Genomic DNA, 20827 nt, shown 5'->3' with positions numbered 1-20827 from the left:
CTTTTAACATTTATTTCTTTTCTATATTAAAAAACCTCACTGTATTCCTTAATTTTTAAATTTTGCAATACACAGACAATTGTACTGTGTGGTCCCTCACACTACAGGGACAGGAGACCAAAGGTACAGTTTCAGAAAGCCATAAAAATGGTATGAATCTTCAAGTATTCGTTATGTAAATCCAAAGAATTTCTTATACTTCATATTATTCTTAGTTTGCTTGAAAAATATTTCTCAAAGAGTGCAAATTCATACACAGGTAAAAAAAACCCCACAAAACCACCACCACCACAACCCTGGTATTAAAAACTAAAGCAAAGGATCTCAAACTACAGGTGCCAACAAGAAACTTAAAATTTATTTAAGGAATTCTGGCAACTCAACACAAATGAGCTCTCATAGGAATACCAAAATTAGGTTAGCAGTTTCTCATGAACATCAGGTAAAGAAAAAAATGCCCTAAAACCACACAAAACTACTGCCAAGAAGGTTTATGCTGCTTTTTTTCAGGGCTCAGCCACTGCTAATTAATAAAAATCATCATCCAGGTCTCTCTCTCAGAGTCAAAAGGGGTGGGATGTCTTCTTCAATATGTTCTCCCACTCCTCCAAAACCCAGAGGAAAATATGTTCAAAACCAGTTAGCTATATATACAGACAATGGGACGTACTACATCCCTAGCCCAAGCATGTGGCACCTACTCAGATTTAAGCACACCAGTAAAGGTAGTCTAAAAAAATAATGATTCAGAGATAAAGTTACTTGAGATCCTCTCTATCCTTTTGTATACATTGTATGCCTCTGTGCATACGTGCTAAGTGCACTTTTAAGTTCCTAAAAAGTAATTCTTGACAAAATGACATTGGAAATTCCTACACCAAAGAACCAGAGGGAATAAGAAGCCACTTTAAAACAGCAGTCTCTGTTGTGATCATCTCATGATGTGCTCTGGGTCAAACCCCAAGGCACCACTTTTCAAGCGGTAAGCCACCACACTCTTGTCAGAGAATAAAGAAAAAAAATCTGACTCATGTCTATAACATGAAAGGACCGTTTCTGACGTTTTTGGTTCATACACATATTGCACACAGGCAGCCAAGGTCAGTTATCCTGGAGGGAATCTTTATCTTCAAGATGGTTTGAGATTTGGCTGGAGTGGAAGGGGTGAGGGCATAGGAAGTCAGTGGGCTTGTCTGTTTGGATTGCACTGATAACACTTTAACTACTGCGAAACAGGGAAGAGAAAATAGTGTCAAATGCCCCATACTGAGCAATGCTCTAGCTCTTACCACTCCTTTTATAGAGGACTTCCCTTGTTTAATTTCTTTTTTTTTTTAAGAGATTAAAAACAATATACAAAGAAGTCAGTGTATTGCTTAGAAACATCTGCCAACATTAACATAAGAAAATTGAGAATATTTTTAGGATCAGCCTCTACTACACCCATTTATGCATCAGCAATTTCAAAACAGCATAGATCAGCTACAAATCAACTTTACCAACTAGTCTTCCAGACAGAGTAATCAAAGTATATATATTAAAAATACCTGAGTCACACTGGTGGAGCCAGCCTCCAACATAATTTGAATGTGTTAGATTTAATTAGAAGGTGTTGACAAGTATACACACATTTGTTCCATAAGAAAAAGATAGTTACCTTTGAGATCTCCAGCAGCAGCAGCAGCCACCACACTACCTTGGACCTCAGTGGCCAAATGAACACGTAACATCTCTAGCTCAAAACTCCCGCCCCTTCTTCCTCTCCTCTAAAACCACTAAAGTGGTTTTAAAGCGAGTGGTTTTAAAGTTTTAAAGTGGTTTAAATATTTGAGATTGGTAACACTGGCTTCCAGTCTTGCCACTATCCAAATTTTACTCAGGGTCAGGATGCAGGAGAAGACTAAAGGTGCTGGCATTGTCTGGAGTAGGTACTAATCCCCTGCACTCAGTGCTGTTTGTTGCCTCATGTCCCAAAGTTTCTACCAAGATAATACACATCACACTCTTTGGAAAAGGAGTTTTTGTGACTTCTCTAACTTATTGACAATAACCCAAGTTTAATCTTGCATAGCCAACTTAAACAAATATTAAATGTGAGTTTAAACTCATCCCCCTCATCTTCCCATTGGAACTATTTTACTCAAGCTGCAACCAAACACCTGAAAGCTTGTGAGCTCTTCACGTGACTTAAATCAAAACTGGAAAAAAATTCTGAATACTTTCAACTCTCACTCTCTACCCCACAAGAGCTTAAATACTGGACCGAGTGGCCCTAGTTTCTGATTAAATAAAAGCAAATAAATAAAAGCATGCACCCTCCTGAGCTGGTGAACCTCACTTGAGCAGCCACAGGGAGAGCTGTTCACCAGCACCGCCAGCAGTACCTGAGGAAGGTCTGTGTCCCCAAGGGGTCATGAGGTGTGTGTGCCCATTCATTACTGTGAACAGGCAAAAATCCCCATTTGTTCACAAAAAACAGTGATCAGATTAGTAGTAAGCATCTACTCTTGCACCAAGTCCTTCTGCTAAGTAACAATGCCTCAGTAACCCAAATGAGCTGAGTAGCCTGAGGGTTGGTTCCATACCAGGAGGGGCATCTTGCTTGCTCTGAGCTGCAAACAACCTACAATGGTAACTGTACTGAGTGAAAAATTACAACTAATTTTCTGGGGCTGGGCAAAAAAGTAATCCCTCTTTTTATTTTTTAATCACCGTGAATATAAGCAGTTCTGCAACATTATGATCAGAACACTGTGAACACCCATTAGCTCAAGGATAAACAGCTCATTTGTGTTGGGAGATGAGAGGATTTGCAGGCAAGGCAAGGAAGGTGAGTAGTGAAGAAGATCGAGGTAAGCAGGCATGAAGACAGGATTGCTGTAAACAGGGTTATGGGAACAGAACAGATAAGAGGGACCACTAAAAGAGCTTCTGGAAGCCATAGCCAGTGCCACAGAGCTAGAACAAACACCCAAAGAAAAATCAGAGCAGGAAAACAGTGGTAGCAACAGCCAGAGTAGGAAGGGAGACTTTGAACAACTTCTCCAGTGGAAATAAAAACTAAAGGTTAAAAAAAAAAAAACCCAAAAAAAATAGCAGTCTGACATTTCCCCTCCCTTGGCAATCTTACCCAGCTCAAACCTCTCTACCACTTCCTTTTACAGTGGGCTGTTAAGGCTTCCTTTGTCTTACCCAGGAGGTCCTGCACAGGACAGATACCCAGGAGGCACAGCGAGAGTTCAGCCTAGCGTCTCCCTGGCCACCAGTCAGCCAGGCAGGAAGCACACAGCATGCACTCAACACCTCAGACACTTACCTTGCCACAGCTACTTCTGAGCCAGAATTTCCCAAACTAAATATTATTATATTACACATTAAAGCAGGTACATGCAGGTATAAAATCTACACCTTCAGCTGGTGTCCCACACCGGACCTCTGAGATAGGTGGTGGGAGCCACACACTCTTAGGAGCAGCAACAACTGCAAGGTAGAGTCCCACACGCACGTATTTGCTGATGGTTGGGGGTTTATCTTGTACTCCAGTTGTTCTGTGTTTTTTTTTTCAGGCAAGTATTAATTTCTGTACCTAAACCACTAATCATGAAATTTTCATTTTGTGTGTGTTTGGAAAAAAATAATCAAATAGTGTAGGAAGATTAGGCCTTAAAAAAATACAAACTACAGCAAATCACACATAGTGCATCAGTCACCTATAACAGCCCACCCACAATGACAGAGCCTCAGAAATCTAGTGAAGAAGAAAACACCTTTTGGGTATAAAAGTTTTTGTCCCACAGCTCCTATGAGGCTCACCTGGATGGCACAACTCTTATTTCAATCCTCATATTTGCTACCAAACATCACCTTTAAAATGGGTAACTTAGCTAATAGGCAAAGTACTGCCAGGAATACACACAATGCATCTCTTTGCATATGCTATTTACTATGCATTTTCTTCACTGTTTTACCAAAACACGTGATCTCACTGCTTCAGGTTTTATTGCATAATGAGGCATAAAGGATTGGTGCAAAAAAAATCTGCTAGAGAGAAACTGAAAACCTTTACAGTCTTCTGTACACAAGCACTGGACTGGTCACCTCCTTTGTGTAACTTCAGCAAAGGACCATCACTGCTCCAGCTTTTTTGAGGTGACAGAGCCTACAAGTAGTCCCCTGCAAGGGAGAGTTTGCTCCAGCTTGAGGGAAATTAAGATAACTGGCAGCAACTGAAGATCTGGCACCAAATAAGCAATCTAATTAGCTGACAGGTGGAGCAAAGTAATTATTCCTCTCTATGCAGCATTTGTGAGACCACATCTGGAGTACTTGGTCTGGTTTGGGAGTCCTGGGAAAAGAAAGACTGACGTACTGGAGTGAGTCCAGTGGATGTCCACAAAGCTGCTGCAGCACTTGACAGATGAAGGCAAGACTGAGAGCTGGCTTTGTTCAGTCTGTCCTGAGAGATACTCAGAACCAGCCTGGATGAGGCCCTGGCTTTAAAGTTACCACTATTCTGTTCAGGGAGATTACTTCTTTCAAACCTACAGCTCACCTCAGAGATGTTAGAAGAACTATTAAAAAGTAGTTTAATAAAAAAACTAATAAAAAAGTACTAACAGAAAGAAATCTGTTAGCTCTAGAGAAAGACCAGCTACAGAAAACAAATTTTTACAATATGATTGGGTAAAAAAACCGTAAGTTAAACAACATTAGGAGTTTCTCCTCATTGTCCTGCATCCCCTTCTTAAAGTATTATGTGAAGGAGTCCAAAGCTATATACTTGTCACAATTTAAAAGGTTTAGCAAGTTCCCATACCAACAATCACAAAGTAAATCTACATGATGCGATTTGACCGCCCCTTTCAAGGTATCTTCTCAGAAATTATACCTCACAGTGGCCGCATACTGCTGATTATGGAAGAAATTCTTATCACACATCTACATTATCGGCAAAGAGATTTTATTCTCCTTGCAGAGTTGCTTACAAATGCATTTTCTTAATTTTTCTGTGATATTTCACTTTTGGAACAGAGTGTCAACAACAGTCCAGGGGCATTAAAAAATCCACAGATATTTATTAAAACTTCAAAATTAAATTTGAAATACAACCTCTCTGTACTAGTTTACTTTGTTAAGACCTCACTCATCAAGAATTACTCTCCAGTACTTATGGTGATACAATTTGAACACATCTTTCTTTAAACAAGGTAGATTGAAAATAAAATTGCATACTATCACAGCACTGTGTCACCTTAAAGTTTGTGGGTAGCTGTTCTAGATGAAGCTCCTGTGGAACATAATCACTCTTCTTTTGTGGGGCAGATAATGTAAAAAAAGAAAATAATAATAATAGCAAAAAATATTAAGTTTAGTAACAACTTTTTAAAAAGCTAGTTTGAGTAGTCTGATGCTATGAAAATGAACATTCATCTACTTAATTCACTCTTTCTGGTCACTGCTCTGTTGTGTCTTCTTTTTTGTGCCAGGAAGTAAAGTACAGCCTCTACAACACCACACATTGCCATACAGACACACTCACAACAACCACGGACACATCCCGGTGATCCTGGAAGCAGTGCAAGCACATGAGCACAGTGTTCCTCTGGGCTGCTGGGGCTCCCCTAAATCTCACATGTGAGCTCCTCTTCCCACCTTGGCATGCACTGTGCAGGTGTATCTTGGGTCCCCAACTTGCTCTATCCAAGGAAATGAAACCAAAGCAGTGCTGTCCCCATGCAGGCCCAAACTGCTCTCAGCGCAGTCCTGTTGTGCCACACTAGCTCTACCGGATGACAGATTCCTTCTGCAAGTCACAAACTTATGTGACAAGTCATGGAGGAGCTGACCACAAAAGCAAGATTAAGCTGATTTGTTTAACAGCTTCATAAAGCAGAGCTAACTACCAACTCTACTGCATGGGGAGAAAAAGAATCCTCCTACCCCAAATAATGCAACCTCATGATTTTGAATTAAGATTTACTGAAAATGTAAGCAAGAGCAGAGACAAGGTTACCTCACCCTTAAAGAAGTCACTGAATCACACTGATGGTCAGTGGCTTTAAAAAAAAAAATAAATCTATAAATGAAAGAATTTTTTTTAACCTTTTACAGGACCAGATTGCTGTGAATGTTGAGTCATCAAGCAATGCAAAGCGATGCTCTCCCCACCCTGCCTGCCATGACCGAGGAGGAGGAAAAGGGACACAGTCTTCCCTGCATACTTTTATCTGCAGCCCTATTTGTTCCTTTTTGGCAGCCCCACTTGAACATTAGGACAAGGAGTTCTGCAGTTTTTAGACATGCCAGTAATGCTGCCCTAAGCAAGAAAGACAGTCAATGCTTGTCTTCTACCTCCCCAAGTGCACAAAAGGTCACTTCCGACCTTCAAATGTAGGGGATGTTTCTTCCACAAGGTCACAACATTTAGCAGCTCTCTTCTCAGTCAAATTTTTGGGCTCACTACTTTTCCTACAAAAGAGAAACTCCTAGAGAGGTGCCCAAAAGAAACTGCAGCCAAAGCTATGGTGTGGGGGGTTTTTGAGAGCGTACAGCCTGCTATACTGAGAGTTAAATCTGGTTCTTCAGCTTGTCAGCTCCTGCACACTGATCTTATCCCAGTTGTAGGCTGATAGGCTAACAAAGATTTTCAACAGTGAATACAGCTAATACAATAGGTTTCATTAAGTACTTTTTTTCCTCCATTAAAAGGCAGTTTGCCTCAGGCTTTCTGAATAAAATAGAAGAGATATTAAAAAATAAAATAAAAATCCAACAGCTATTTCTCTTCACAAGTCCAAAGTATGAGGTCTTATGAATATAAAAATCACTGACCATTCAAAGATACCTAGAGAATCTAATATTGGCAAAGAAAGGCTTACATATTTAGCTAAAGACAGTAAATTAAAATTATGAATAACCTCAGATATTGCGCTATTCAAAAGATTAGTATTAAATAGTTTTATTCCTTCCTGAAGGGAGAGAAACCAACAAAATATTTTCAGTTAATTTGGAAATGGGACTGAGAGTCTTTCTTGATGAAATCACCAATTTAAATGCTGCACATCCAAAAATTTCATAATCTGTTGGCTGTCTCACAGATGAACCCCAGAAGGAAATTTAGGAGCTTTCAGTTACTTCCCAGGGAGGAAGACAGGCAACAAGACTGGCATTTTTCTGGTCCTTAGACAAAAATTTTGCTGGATACAGGCTCCTTCTCTGTAATTCAAAGTTTATTAGCATATAGCACACAAGAGGACCTGTTCACAGGGAGTCCTAAAAACATGGTGAGGTCATAAACCTCACCATGATAAATGCCCTCCACCGTTAACCTCACCACTAAGAACAAACGCTGAGCATTTACATAGAGTTTAAGACAAGAAACAGTCTAATTGCCTACTTAGACAACAGTGGTTTTCATACCGAGTTTTAGAGATGCTCTTTTTTCTTGGAAAAAACATATCATAGCTGCCTCGTGAGGGGGTGCTCACAAAAAAAACCCAAAAAACCCCCAAAAAAACCAACCAACCAAACCAGTCCAAAGAACAAATATCCTTTCTTTTAAGAGTGTGAGAGTTTGTTTTGCTTACACCTGCTCTCCTGCTCTATCCCTGAGGTGAAAGCAGCTGGCTGGAAGACACAATCATAACTGTCTTCCAAAACTGGGCTTTGCCCTGGTCTTCACTACTAAATCCTAAGAAATGACCAGATATGGGATGAAGTTACGTACCCAGCGCTTTCACCGTCCACTGTGGCGGCTTCTGGCTTGGAGAACTTCTGAACTAACAAACAACTATTCTTCTCAACTATTCTGTGTTGCAGCAGCGCTCTTGTTAGAGGGTAGAAGCAAGCCAAGACACAGACTTCTTGTTTATCACAGCATGAAAAGGGCTCTGGTTTATTCCTCTTTACAGCTTGGCCATCCTGACTCCAACTATCCACTGACTCTGGCTGCAGCAAGCTCCTATTGTAGGTTTCCCTTGCAGCCTCTGACTGCTGGTTATTTCCTGCTAAACTATGACCGCATGTATTAGTTTGCAGACTCTGACTGCAGGCTTTTACCCGGCTAGACTACGACTGAGGTTCCAACAACAGGCTCTAACTGCAGACCCAGACCGACCTCACAGCAGTGATTCTCTCTCCCCAGGATCCTTGCTCTTCATGAGCCTCTTGTTCCCACTTCCTCAAAGTTCCTCATGATTCCCCCTCCCCTCGCTCCTTTTTATCACACTTATTTTTATTGGATATAGCTGTGCCTCATCAGGGGCAAGGCTGTATTGGTTAATTAGCACAGCTGTTACTTATCAGGGACCAGGTCACCTGTATTCCCTTCTCCTACAACTCTGGACAAGAGCATCAACTTCAAGTATAAGCCCCAGAGCAATTCTGTGGTATAAAGGTCAGGTACAAAGGGGGAAAAAGCCCAACATACTCGTAGAAAAAAAAACAAAAAACAACCAACCAACAACCCCCCTCCAACACAGTTATCTGTACATTGTTATCAGGAGCCAAGATAGGAAATACATGATATTCCAAAGTCATGCCAGGAAAACCTTCAGAGCCATCTTTTTTGTAAGTGGTACAGCTGCAAGTCAAAGATCAACGTTACACAAAGTGCTCTTTCACACACAGGTTGTTCAAAAACAAGGGAGGTTGAAAGGTCTTTATTAATACAATAAAAAGCCTTGAAATGAATGTTAAAGTTTATTCCTTAAAAACAGCAAAACAAAAAACCCAGCCCCACCCTCAACAAGTAAAATAACAGAAATTGTAAAGAAAAAGGATGCTAGGAATCACCAGACTGGTCATCAGAGAACTCTCATGGAATGGTAAAGGTTTTCTTTAAAACACACAAGCCTGAATGGGCATTTGATATTAATCTTCATTCTCACAGCCTGTTTAACTTCTCCGTATAGCTTCATATAGCAAAATTAGACCTGCCATAATTGAGATTATCTGGCAATAATATTTTCAACTTGGACTATACCAAAAAGGCTCGAGAACTATTTTGGTCAAATCTGTTAACAGAGGAAAACTGGAGCCAAGAGGAAAAGGACAATTTTAAACAGAGAAGATATTTCACGCAAGCCAAGCCAATCATTTGAGGTTTCCTCCTTACTCCTCCCAAAATCACTAAAACAAGAGTTATTTTCATGTTAAAGTGGTGCCAAACACTGCTTTTCTGCTAAAGCAAATGTCCTCAATCAGACACACACGCACACACACACAAGGGCAGCTTCCTCTGCCTGCTTCAGCCAGCTCTTCCCTTGGTCTGTTCAATGTCCCTCCACCCCAGCTACTTCTCTTCTTCATACATTGTCCTGGTGCCATTACCACATTACCATCACTTTCAGCTTCAAAACAGATTTTTTTTTTTCCAAATTCACCACTGCGAGCAACAGCACTTTGGTGAATAAAATAGTATTTTCCAAGCATTTTTGGAAGTTTCAGTACTGATGGTACATTTTGTCTGAAATGCAAGGTCTCAATTTCAGGTTATAATTGTCCTCGCACAGCCAAAGCTTTAGATGTTAATCTGTCTTTTAGAGTTCCCACAGCCACTGCAAGGGGAAAGGAGGATGTGCAGATGATCTTCCAGAGAAGAGCTAAGAGCTGGGAAGCAAAGTGAGCTATGTGAGGTAGAGTTGTCTTCTTCAGGGCTGGTAGGTGACAGGTAGTGTCTTTGTTTTGGGGAGAGCAGACAGCTGTGAGATTGCTCTCACAGCACAGGATTCGATACTATTAAAAGTATCTCTGGCTCCTCTGAGGAGCCCTGACTGGGATCCTTTGTACTTTAAAGCACTGAACACATCACTCGCAGCTGCGTCTCAACATCCCGCCTTTCTGGTTGTAGCCACAGGGAACCTAAAGCAGGATGGAACAACGAACTTCCCTAGGCTAGAAAAGGCCTCCAGTCACTGTTGCCTCCTAAAAAATCCACCAAAATAGACTAAAACAAATAAGCACTGAAGGGTCACCTTCTCTGTTCTCATCAAAACATTCTCATATTGCAGCTGCCTTGTAGAGTTTATCACATTAAACCACACCTCAGTATGATGAACATCAATGAACTTGCTCTAAAAATTTAGGTTTCTGCCTTAAGCAAGAAGGACTTATTACTCACAGATATTTTAGAAAATTATAGTGTGGATGGGGCAACTTTCAGAGGTGCAAGACTTCTCTGAAACAGGAGAAGCTGGGCAAGAAAATTTGGGGTAACCTCTCCCCACAGCACCTTGTCACAACCAACAGCAGTAGATCCATTCAAACTAGGATGTCTTTGATACAAAAAAAGGAGCCGCATTTTTGGAAGGAAAAGTTTAAAATTAATTTGCTGTCTTCTTCCCTCTTGAAAAAAAGATTTAACCTGGACCATCTAATTCAAATCAGTTGATACTGCCAGGCTATCTTTTTTGATAGCTTTTCCAGATGTAAAACATTCATTCAGATTCATGGTATACAAGAAATAGAGCTGGTCAGGAGAAATCCAACAGTCATTTTCTGCAACATGATTTAGTTCTATCCACATCTTAAAGCTCTGCAAAACTGCTGCTGATTTTATACTCCAGTAAAAAGTCAAGGTGTCAAAGGTTCTATTTTGCTCCAAACAGGTGGCAGTATTTTGAGTTGAAATCCTTGCTTTCACAGCAAGTTACCATTTAAAACAGTCAGAAGCAAGATGAGACATCATGTTTTGATTGACTTTAAGTAATATGATTTTTCACCTCCCCCAGCAGAAGTAGTGATATTGTTCAATTTCATTTCCTTTCCAAGTGAACTGAAGTTCCAAAAATGTGATTGCTTTCCTGCAGCCAGTGGTAAGGACAGCAACAGGGTACTTCTCCTTGGCTGCAACACCTGTAAGGTCAGGCCTGGTTTTAGTTTCAGGGCTCAGGGACACGTCCCACAGACAGGTTTAACTTGACCACTGTGAAAGCAGGAGGCGGATTACCTGCCTGAAACCAAAGCCCTGCCTAAACTAACAAGTGAGACTGCCCCAGAGCACAGTGCTAACGGGGCTCAGGCTGGCTCCCTGAGGAGTGCCACACACTCCTCAGATGCACCCAAACAGCTCCAGCCTTTCATGTTGAATCTGCACCTGTCATTTCTCTGTCTGGAACTCAGGCATTAAGGATGAAACCCATGACAGGATGCAAATGCTAGAAAGCCCAATTCTTCTACACCTGCATGTTTATCATCTACTGAAATGCAAAGCTGGGTTTTTTGTGGGTTTATTTTATTTTATTTTTGGTGTGGGGTCTTTTGTTTGTTTGTTTGGGCTTTTGGTGTGTTGGTTTGAGTTTTTTTTTTTTTTTTAAACATAAATTATTACTACCTTACCAAAAGCAGGTTGGGGTTTTTAAACTCTAATAGCTAATCTTAAGCCACCAAGTGAGACACACAGCAGGCAGGCAGATGCAGCCCAGAAGTTTAACCTCCTTCTGAGGTACTTTGCATTGGGTGGCCCTGGCAGCATTTCCCCCGCTGCTGGGAAGGCAGCTCTCTAGTGCACAACGCATTCAGTACGGCACAGCAAGCAGCTACATCCCCGGCTCAGGAGAGAGAGAGATCCATAGGGATCACAACTCAGGGTGCTCCATACCGAGGCACGCAAACCCTTTTGTGGGTTTGCCTCGAGTAAATGGCTGACTTGCACAATACAGATCTGGAGCCCTTTTGTCTCCAAAGGAATCCTTAATTGCTGGATTTCAACGAGACTGCTCGGGTGAACTAGATTTGTCGGTTCAAGTCCTGTTTTTGGAGTAATGGGTCAAAACGACTTGCGAAGACACTTCTGTGGGAGCTGCAGGGGTGGGAGAGGGCCAGGAGTTACTGGTTTTCTCCCTCTGAAAGGAAGGTCACTTTGACAATACACACTGCCAGCAGCAGACTTGCCCATAAAGCAAATTACAAAGCACTGTCCATGACACAAACAAACACCATTATTATACATTCAAAGTAGTGCCCAAACTGAATTAAGCAGAACTTTACAGAACAAGTTTGAATCAAATATTAATGTGCACCCCGGAGAGAAGGATGAAGGGAAAACACATGCCTCCAACTCTTTTTCTCCCTGACGTAAAAGCAGAGTAATGCAGCAAGACAGAAAAGAGAAGATGCTAGTTCAATAAAAGTAATTGGGCATAAGATGGCCAACAGCTCTAAACTTAACACAATTAAACATATGATATTTTTAGATGTACCATATTACAGTGTGAAATCATCACAAATGTGCTGGACATTTTTCACTCACTTTAGCCACAATTTTATTACACTGTAAATCAGTGCAGATGATACCATGTCCAGATTAGTGTATTCAGATTAATTCAGCTAAGCCACAGGGCCAGTGGTCACAAAGGCCCTCACCATATCAGACTCCACTCATGAATTTCCGATGACACCATTTAGGTATTTCACATAAAGATATTGTGGAATTTATCATAGTAGTAGTCTGTCATAAATAATTAGTTCCTCAGCAATGTTTTTCTTACTCATATGAATTAGAAATTTATCACTCAATCCTAACTTTTAAAGACACTTGTTAAAATGATTAATAACAAACTTATTTACACCACTTTATTAATTTCTGGCTTACATTGACTGCCATGCCCATATGCCAAAGTCATTTGTCCCTCACTGAGGACATCTATTTACTCAACATCAAAATAATTTCCAGAGAAGGCTGTTCAGAGTTTTATACTTAACTGGTATTTTATGCCACTATGTCTTTCACCAGCAGGCAACACAGAATTTCTGAAACAACATGCCTGAAGCATAAACCACAAAACACCACAGCTAGTGGCCTACCATCAGACAACTTCATATTGAAAATTGTTTCTTCTGCCAAAGACAAGCCACGCTGATGAGGCAGTAATTTGTTGGAGGTGGAGAGGAAGGATGCTTACAGGCACCCTCTAAGAAGCATCTGAACATTTCAACAAATCTGCAGCCTACTATCAGCAAAATACAAATTTCTAAAGCATTAATTAGACAAATTTTCTTTTTCTTTTTCATCCAAATGATAGCTTTATGGGGTAAAAAGAGCTCAAGAAGGAACCCAATGTCTTTTGCACAAGAGATAACATTCTTAAAATTGTTCTTATACTGCGAAAAGACACTGCCCTACTGACATCCATCAAGTGCTACCAGTTTTCTGAGCACACACATCAAGGTGCTGAAAACTCCTGAAACATTGGGGCAAAGGTAACAACCTTTCCACTTTACTGATACTAAATAAATGTGCAACTCTAAAAATGAACTACAACCCCTCCAGTTTCCCACTGGGTCAAGCAGTGGCTACAATGCATGTAACTGAGAAGTTGGAGATGTTGCCTGCCCCCCTTCCCACTCTGGTATTTTTCTTCTACTCTCCTTTGTTCACTTAACAGAACTTTGTTTGAAGTATGTTTTTACTCCTTCACTGCATGACCAACCCACACAGTCAGAAGACAGGCTTATAAAAACCACAGATCTCCAGCAGGGAGCTCAACAGTGGGTGTAATATTGGACACAGCTCTCCATTCATCATGCACATTCTCTGGATTTCAAGTTGACAGTGTCCCTTTAGCTTACTGTTCCCTCCTCATGGGAGACCAGACCAGTCAGCCCTAACGAAAACACTTCCTCCACCAGCGTATAAACAAACACATCTTCACCTGCAACTGTTCTCAGCTGCCAGAACGCTAGTTAAAAAAGCATCAAGACAAAAAGAAAAAAAAAGAAAAAAAAAAAAAAAAAAAAAGGGTGTGGGAAGGAGATCCTGAAAAGTGTTACAGCTGCAGGGATGGTGGAAGGAAGGATGTGGGAGTTAAGGAGGTTGTATACAAGGAGGAAAATGACAAGGTCCCAAAGGCGTTCCCAGTCTTGTGCATGCACTCCAAAAGCCCGCTCCGCCCTGGCCACTCGTTATTTAGCATTTTAAGAATCAGAGCATATCCGAGTGATTGATGAGCAACTGCAGAGGGTTGCTTTCCACTCAGCCCAAACCCTCTCCCCTCCAGCACCTCCTCAGCCCTGCCCTCCCCATCACTGCTGAAGGGACCGGGGTACCCTGGGTTCCTGTGGGTCCTGCTCCCACCAGTGACCCCGGCCAGCCTCTCCCAGAGCTCACGCACACGCAGCATCCACAGAGAGCAGGGAACAGCGAGATCCCGGGGAAGCAGAGGCCAAACAGCATTACTAAGGAGGTCGGGCGACACGTACAGTGTGGCTCTGCAGACGCAGCAAAACGCTGGCACCCGTGCTGTGGCGTTGGGTGTCTCTCCCTGATCTAAAACGTAGCTGAAAAGGAACTGGCACCAGATCAGCGGCCTCGTCTGGGAAGGAACAGAGAGGCTCTAGGGGAGAGACAAGAAACAAGCCTCTTTTCACATCCTACCACCCTTGGGCATTTTGTGCGTCCCTTCTTTCTTCCCTGAAAGAGGCCTTTGTCACAGACGCGCAAATCCTATACGATTTATTTCAGAGGGAGAGAAGGTCTTTTTATTTATTCCCCCCCACCTCCCCTTTTTCGCAGTTCGGCGACAACAAACACGTCCCTGTGCTCGCCCCCTCCCCTCTCCCCGGCCGGCGGGGGCGGGGGGCCCGGGCGGGCAGGGGCCGCACACACCGGGCGGGAGCCGCACACACCGGGCGGGAGCCGCACACACACGGGCGGGCACCGGGCGGGCAGGGGCCGCACACACACGGGCGGGCAGGGGCCGCACACACACCGGGCGGGCAGGGGCCGCACACACACGGGCGGGCACCGGGCGGGCAGGGGCCGCACACACACGGGCGGGCAGGGGCCGCACACACACGGGCGGGCAGGGGCCGCACACACACGGGCGGGCGGTGCGGGGTCCGCGTGTGTGTGTGTGCGGGGGAGACCCGCGGCCGCCTCCCCTGGCCGGGAGCCCCCGCACCGCATCCCCGCTCGGGCGCACAAAGGAAACAGACCCGCCGCAGCATCCATCCATCCATCCATGCATCCATCCATCCGTGCATCCCCCCGCCCCCGCTGGCCGGGCGGGCTCCGGCCCCTCCGTTACCTGGGGCGGCTCTGCTCGGCTGGGCTCGGCTCAGCGCAGCGCGGGGCCGGGGCGGCGCCGCCGCACTCGCATCCTCCTCGCTCCGCTCCTCCGCCGCTGCCCCCGCCCGCAGCGAGGGGCGCCGCTGCCTCTCCCGGGCGCGGAGGCGGCCACTCCGTGCGGCGGCACAGCCGCAGCCTGCGCAGGGATGAGCTCGCACGGGCTGTCCGCGCTGCCGCCTCCGCTCGGCTGGGCCCGGGGAGCGCGGCTGGCGCTCCCTCCCGCCGGGCTGTGACAGATGGCGCAACCGCAGCGCCGCCGCCGCCCGGCCCCGCTCGGAGCCGGCTGCCCCCCCCGCCGCCTCGCCCCTCCGCGGGGGTGGCGCCTGACTGACGGCGGAGGCGGCCAATGGCGGGGCGCGGCCCGCAGCAGCCGGCACTCTGATTGGAGGGGTGGCGGGGGAGGCGGGGCGCGCGGCCCACCTCCGCCCCCGGGCAGGGGCCGCCGCTCCGGGCGCTCGGCGCGGCCGTGCCGGGGGCGGACCCGGCTGGGAGGGGAACCGAACCGAACCGGGGGCCAGGAGGAGGAGGGAGGAGAAGAGAGGAGGGGTGGTCGCGCCGTGCCGGGGTTCGCGGCCGGCAGCCGGGGCGGTTTCCGATGCTCCGCACGCCGCTGGGGCGCCTCGGGAGGAGGAGGAGGAGGGAGCTGAGCGTCTCCACATCCCGATGAATGGGAGAACAGTCTGAAACAGATTGTGCGCCTTTGTGACACGGCGGCTTGTTCTACTACTATTATGATTTTTTTTTTTAATCCCTAATTCTTGAAATTGGCAATGTTGGTGATAAGGCAACGGCGGTAATGAAATAGGTGGAGGGTTTCCAGAGTTATGGTTTTATTCCTTTTCCCACGTTTAATCGCGGAGAATTCAGCCAGCCGCGCTGGGAGGAGCGTCGGGCAGCCCCAGGATGTTTGTCTTTCTGAGGTGTGCCGTCTGTCCCCGCAGCCCCGCTGGTCCCCTGTGCGGGGTTTCGGTCAGAGATGCGCGGGCTGCCCTGTCCTGCAGCCACCGGGCACCTCTCCACAGGCGGGGCATGGGGAAAGTTCACTTTGTTCCCTTCAGGTTCTCAGAAACGCCATGAATCCTCCCAGCGTTTCTCAAGGTGTTGCATCCACCTCCAACGCCCATGGAAAGCATCACACGCTCCAGCCCCAGGTCCTCTCCTGTCTGTGACCCTGGGTGCTCCCAGACTGAGGGATTGGCATCTCTCTGTCACTCCTCTCCTAGCCTTGGAAAGCTCTTCTGCCTCAGGACTGAAGAAATTGCACTTTAGGTTTCAGCAAGAACAGGAGAGACATACAAAATACAAATGCAGAGGGAGAGAAACTTAATTAAATAATGTTGAAATAGCAAAGAGAACTATAACACAAGTTTTCAATAAATGAGGTTTACATTTCTCTCCCATTTCTCCCTGGATTTCATTTTAGTGTGCTGGTATTTAACCAGAGAATTATGTCATCTTGACAATTTGATTTCCTGATAAAATTACAGTTTTACAAGCTCAAATATAAACTTGTTTCTTATCAAGATGTCTACAGCTGAGTGATGAGAACAAAAAGGGTTTCAATTCTTGTCCAGGTGAGTGTGTAGGTTGTGTGTAGGTGACTCTTGATCATTACATTTCAGGACCAAACAGAGTTTGTTTCACAAACAAGCACATAAAGAATTTGGAGAAGATGAGGAATTCCAAAATAAAATGTCACATGTGTCACTTCTCATTTTAAACCTGATTGTAGATGTACAAAGAAACAAGTTTTGCAGGCTCTGAGATAGCTCATTTTTAGTTTCCATCCTAATCCTTCTATGCAGATTGATTTTTTGATATAATTTGTTTTACCATGTAAAAGGTAGAATCAACACAAGAGTAGAAATGTATAGATGAATTGAAAAACCAACTTTTGATTTTCCTCCGGTAGGATGAAAACTGCAGCTTGGTGGAGAGGTCTGGTTATGCCTGGTTGGGATACTGATCCTGTAGACTTTGGGGAGCTCAGGCTGCAGCCATTGGGCCAGCAGCAGGTACCAGTTCATGCAGAACAGAGCTACAGCCCAGAGCAGTGTGGGGGCAGAGCAGATTTATGAACTTCAAGATTGGAGACTATCAGGACTGCAAATGGTGTCTTGACACTCCAGGCTCCTCAGCAGAATGCCAGCACGTGGCTCTAGGGGAAGGGGTATTTTTGCACGCCTTGTTTACCTTTTTTTATGGGTTTATACGTAATCTTACCTTCCCACAAGTCAATAGAGATTTCTTTGGGACCTTAAGCATCTTGGAAATTAATCAAACAACCAGATATTCTTTCTGCAAAAGCTACAGGAAAGAAATACATTTAATTTTATAATCAAAAAAGTGGGAATAAAGAATCTTTTGAAATTTGAATGCTCTTGCTCTGAATGAAAACCAGAATGGCACAAAAAAACAAAACAAAACAAAACAAAAGAAACAAAAACAACAACAACAAAAAAACAACCAAAAAAACCACCAAAAAAACCCCACAAAAAAAAAACAAAAAAAAAAAAACCAGGTAAAAAACTACTTGACACTCTTTTTTAACCAAACTAGAAAGTAACTGACTAATCAATGAAAACAGACCAAAACAACATCACACAGCAGCCACAGGACTGCTGTAAGCCTGGGCAGACAAACTGGCTCAGCAGCATGTCATTGAAAGTCTGATTCTGAGCTAGTATAGCTGAAGGAGCAAGGTGTGGAGCCAGGAATCAAGTGCTGGTAGTTGCATGGGAAGCACAGGAAGAAGCCTTGTGTTTCCTCTTCAGGGTGCCTGTACTTCCCTTAGGATCACAAAGCTGCTGTGAGTTCCTGCAGCCCCATGGCAGAGTGCTGGAGTGTTCCCTCTGTGTGAGTCAAGCCCATGTGTCCCCACAGCAGCTCCTCCTCACAAGTCTCATTCCTCAGTGCTCACCACTATGGTTTGACTGTATTGATATTTGCCCTCAGGAATCACCCAGAAAATCCAACAGACATTCTCTCAGTTAAACAGAAGAAATAATTAAATTTACCTACATAACATAGGAACAGCTCTTTATACTCTCCTCATTCTCTCAACTTTTCTAAATACCTTAAGGTTAAGTCCATGACACTCTTTTCTCTCACCTTCATCTGTGTAGCCTTCCTCCTCATGCCAAACTATTTTCTCCTTCCTCCAGCCTCACTTTAAAACACTTATTCATTAAAATCTTGAAATAATGTCCATTGAAATGCTGCTTCTCCATCAGTTATTTTCATGGAAATACTGTCAAAACCTTAAATTTGCAGCCACATGTGCTAAACGATGTGGTGTCAAGATTTTTCTCCTCTCCCTCCAATTCCCTGCTCCTATCTTCCTATAGAGATACATGGCCTCTCACAGCAATATGAAAATTACAGTCTGATTAGGATTTATTAGTATTAATAATTTAACATCTGGGAATACAGGATAGCAGTCGCAAAATGACAAACAAGTGTCTTTTGGACTTGTCAGGGGGCAAGAAGTCAGTGACAGCTATCATGAATGTATGCTGAATAAATAATATCCACAGTTTTCAATGAAAGGTAATATTTTGAGGAGCAAAACATACTCATGGCTGTAATAGCAAAGAGATGTAAAAGCAGCTCTTCTGTAGAGCAGGGCAGTACATCAGTTCAGTTTCCTTGGTTGTGTCAAGCCACTCTTAGTAAAACTGGGGTGACTCTCAGGAATAGCCATCAGAATTATTTGCTGGATTCTTCTGAGCTATAATTTTTAAAAGTCAGATCCTAAGGAATTTGTATTTTAAATTATCCCCAAAGTATTAAAAGTATTGTTAAAGTATTAAAGTATTGTTATAGTGCCTTTATTTTTTCTTTCTTTTTTTTTTTTTTTTTTTTTTTTTTTTTTTTGAATAATGTGTTATGATTGAGATTACCTTTCACAAGGATGAACAAACGTTATGCTCAAATTCTTCACTCAAACCAATACACTAGTCACAGACTGATAGGTCACTAATCTGCTTCACCATTTTATCTTCTGTATTACACTTCCTCTCTTTTTACATTGCTAATTTGGCAACACTTCCATTCGTTTTAACTTTGGCTGGGTGTATTTTACCAGCCTGTCATATATAGCATATTATAAATAATTACAGAGTAGTGGGGGAGGGGGGGGGTGGAAAGGGATCTGAACTTGCCTACAGTATTTTAGGAGGCTGACAGTATTTGCCTCAAACATCCCACTATATTTTCAGGAGGTGCTTCAACTGGGGAGTGCTAAATGGGTCTTGCTGACTCACAGGTGATTACTGTCAGGGAATGCTGAGGTGGCAGGTCTTCCTCCCTGGGGACAACATCTTTGAGGCGTGAACAGCAACCTGGAAGCAGAAGGGAAGGTTTGAACTGAACTCTGCATCATGCTAATCAGCAATAGTCACAATAATACACAGAAGCTGAAGGAAGGGTATTGGCAGGGATAGGAAAAGAGCACTTTGGCATTTGTGTATTAGGTAAATAATTTGTGGGGGCAAGTCAATAGAAGAAACATCATCACCTTATATCTTTAAGGAATAAACAGAAGAGGCCATCCTTATTGCTGTAGAGAGTCTAATCTCAAACATTTACATTCATACGAGCCTGCTTTTCTGTCTTAGAACATCCCAGAAACAAAAATTGGAAGACAAACTACACAGAGGTTTTCCAAAACCAGCAAAGCAGGTGTTAAACTGTAAGAATAGCATCTTCAAATGGCATTTCTAAAAGTTGAATTTCTGTGTTTATAAGCTCCAGATGTGTTTGCACTCTCTGTGGCTACATGTGGACACGGGGGAAAAAGCAGATGTGGGACAACCTTGGGAAATCTAGAAATAGCATAAAAATATTAAAGCAATTTTTCATAACTTCCAGATTTATTAGAAGTTACATGCTACTCAAGTCAGAAAAAAATTTCTTACTCTTATTTTGCATACTCAAATAAACATTTAAAATTTTCTATGAAAGTTGGCAAAAGGCATTGACTTTCAGTAAAAATATTTTTTAAATGACAGTGAGGAGCCTGTGGGATAAGAACACTGAAGGCAAAAGTAATTTGTTTCATTTATAATCCAGCCAAAGAATACAGCAGTTCTCTTCTTGGGATAGTATATGTTCAAAGATACAGGAGGCAGTGTGTATATTACAAAATTTTGTTGAGATGAAAAGCAGATAATATACTTAAAGATGCGTCATTGTCCTCCTTCTGCTGTCAGCATTAGTCCTCTGCTGAGCATCAGAGGAAGGTTGGCTTCCTACAGTAGAATAAAGCTCAAGTTTAGTCTTAAATACCACTTTCTTCTCTTACTTGTAGACACCAACACTGTAGTAGATGCACTGATAAACTGCAGATATATTTCCAGGAAATAAGCCTACGTAGGGCTTTGCGATTCCCAGAAGTATTCACTTTTACACAAACTACCTGCAAATGCCAAAAAAATAGAAGTAAGCAGTTTCTTGTCTGTCACTGTCTCCTAGCCACACTGTGTAACAGAACTAACAGTGATTTTCAGGTCTGAAATGTCAGCAGATGCTAAGAACTAGCTGACTCCATGAGAGTACTCAGATTATCTGAGGGAGTACTTTGACTATAGTGCTTCTCTCCCCAACATACAAAATGGGGATAAAAATGTCTTCTTACTAGTGCAGCCTGAAGATTAATTACTATTTGTGAAGAATTATAAATATTCTGGGCAGGCTGTACCGCAGAAGCATGAAGAAAATTAGTAATACTCTTTCCATTGTGGGACTGAATTTTTGCAC

At 43.3% G+C, this 20827-nt stretch overlaps 2 protein-coding genes across 5 annotated transcripts in view; one reads left to right on the top strand and one right to left on the bottom strand.

The window, feature by feature from the left end:
* FYN (FYN proto-oncogene, Src family tyrosine kinase) overlaps positions 1-15074 on the bottom strand; it is a 138552-nt gene extending 123478 nt beyond the window's left edge. For all 4 annotated transcript variants that reach the window (XM_083858451.1, XM_083858453.1, XM_083858454.1 and 1 more), the window contains exon 1: positions 15027-15074. The gene's annotated coding sequence lies outside the window, so the exon portion shown is untranslated. The remainder of the gene's footprint in view (positions 1-15026) is intronic.
* A 3440-nt stretch (positions 15075-18514) lies between these two features.
* The window catches only part of CCN6 (cellular communication network factor 6), a gene marked incomplete at both ends in the record, with an annotated part of 67207 nt that continues 64894 nt past the window's right edge, over positions 18515-20827 (top strand). The window contains 1 exon segment of the mRNA XM_083857633.1: positions 18515-18577. Within this exon segment, the coding sequence (XP_083713759.1) occupies positions 18515-18577 (63 nt within the window).

Source organism: Zosterops lateralis (assembly GCF_965231275.1).
Source record: "Zosterops lateralis genome assembly, chromosome: 3".
In the NCBI taxonomy this organism is placed as follows: Eukaryota; Metazoa; Chordata; class Aves; order Passeriformes; family Zosteropidae; genus Zosterops; species Zosterops lateralis.
This window is presented reverse-complemented; position numbering and strand designations above follow the sequence as displayed.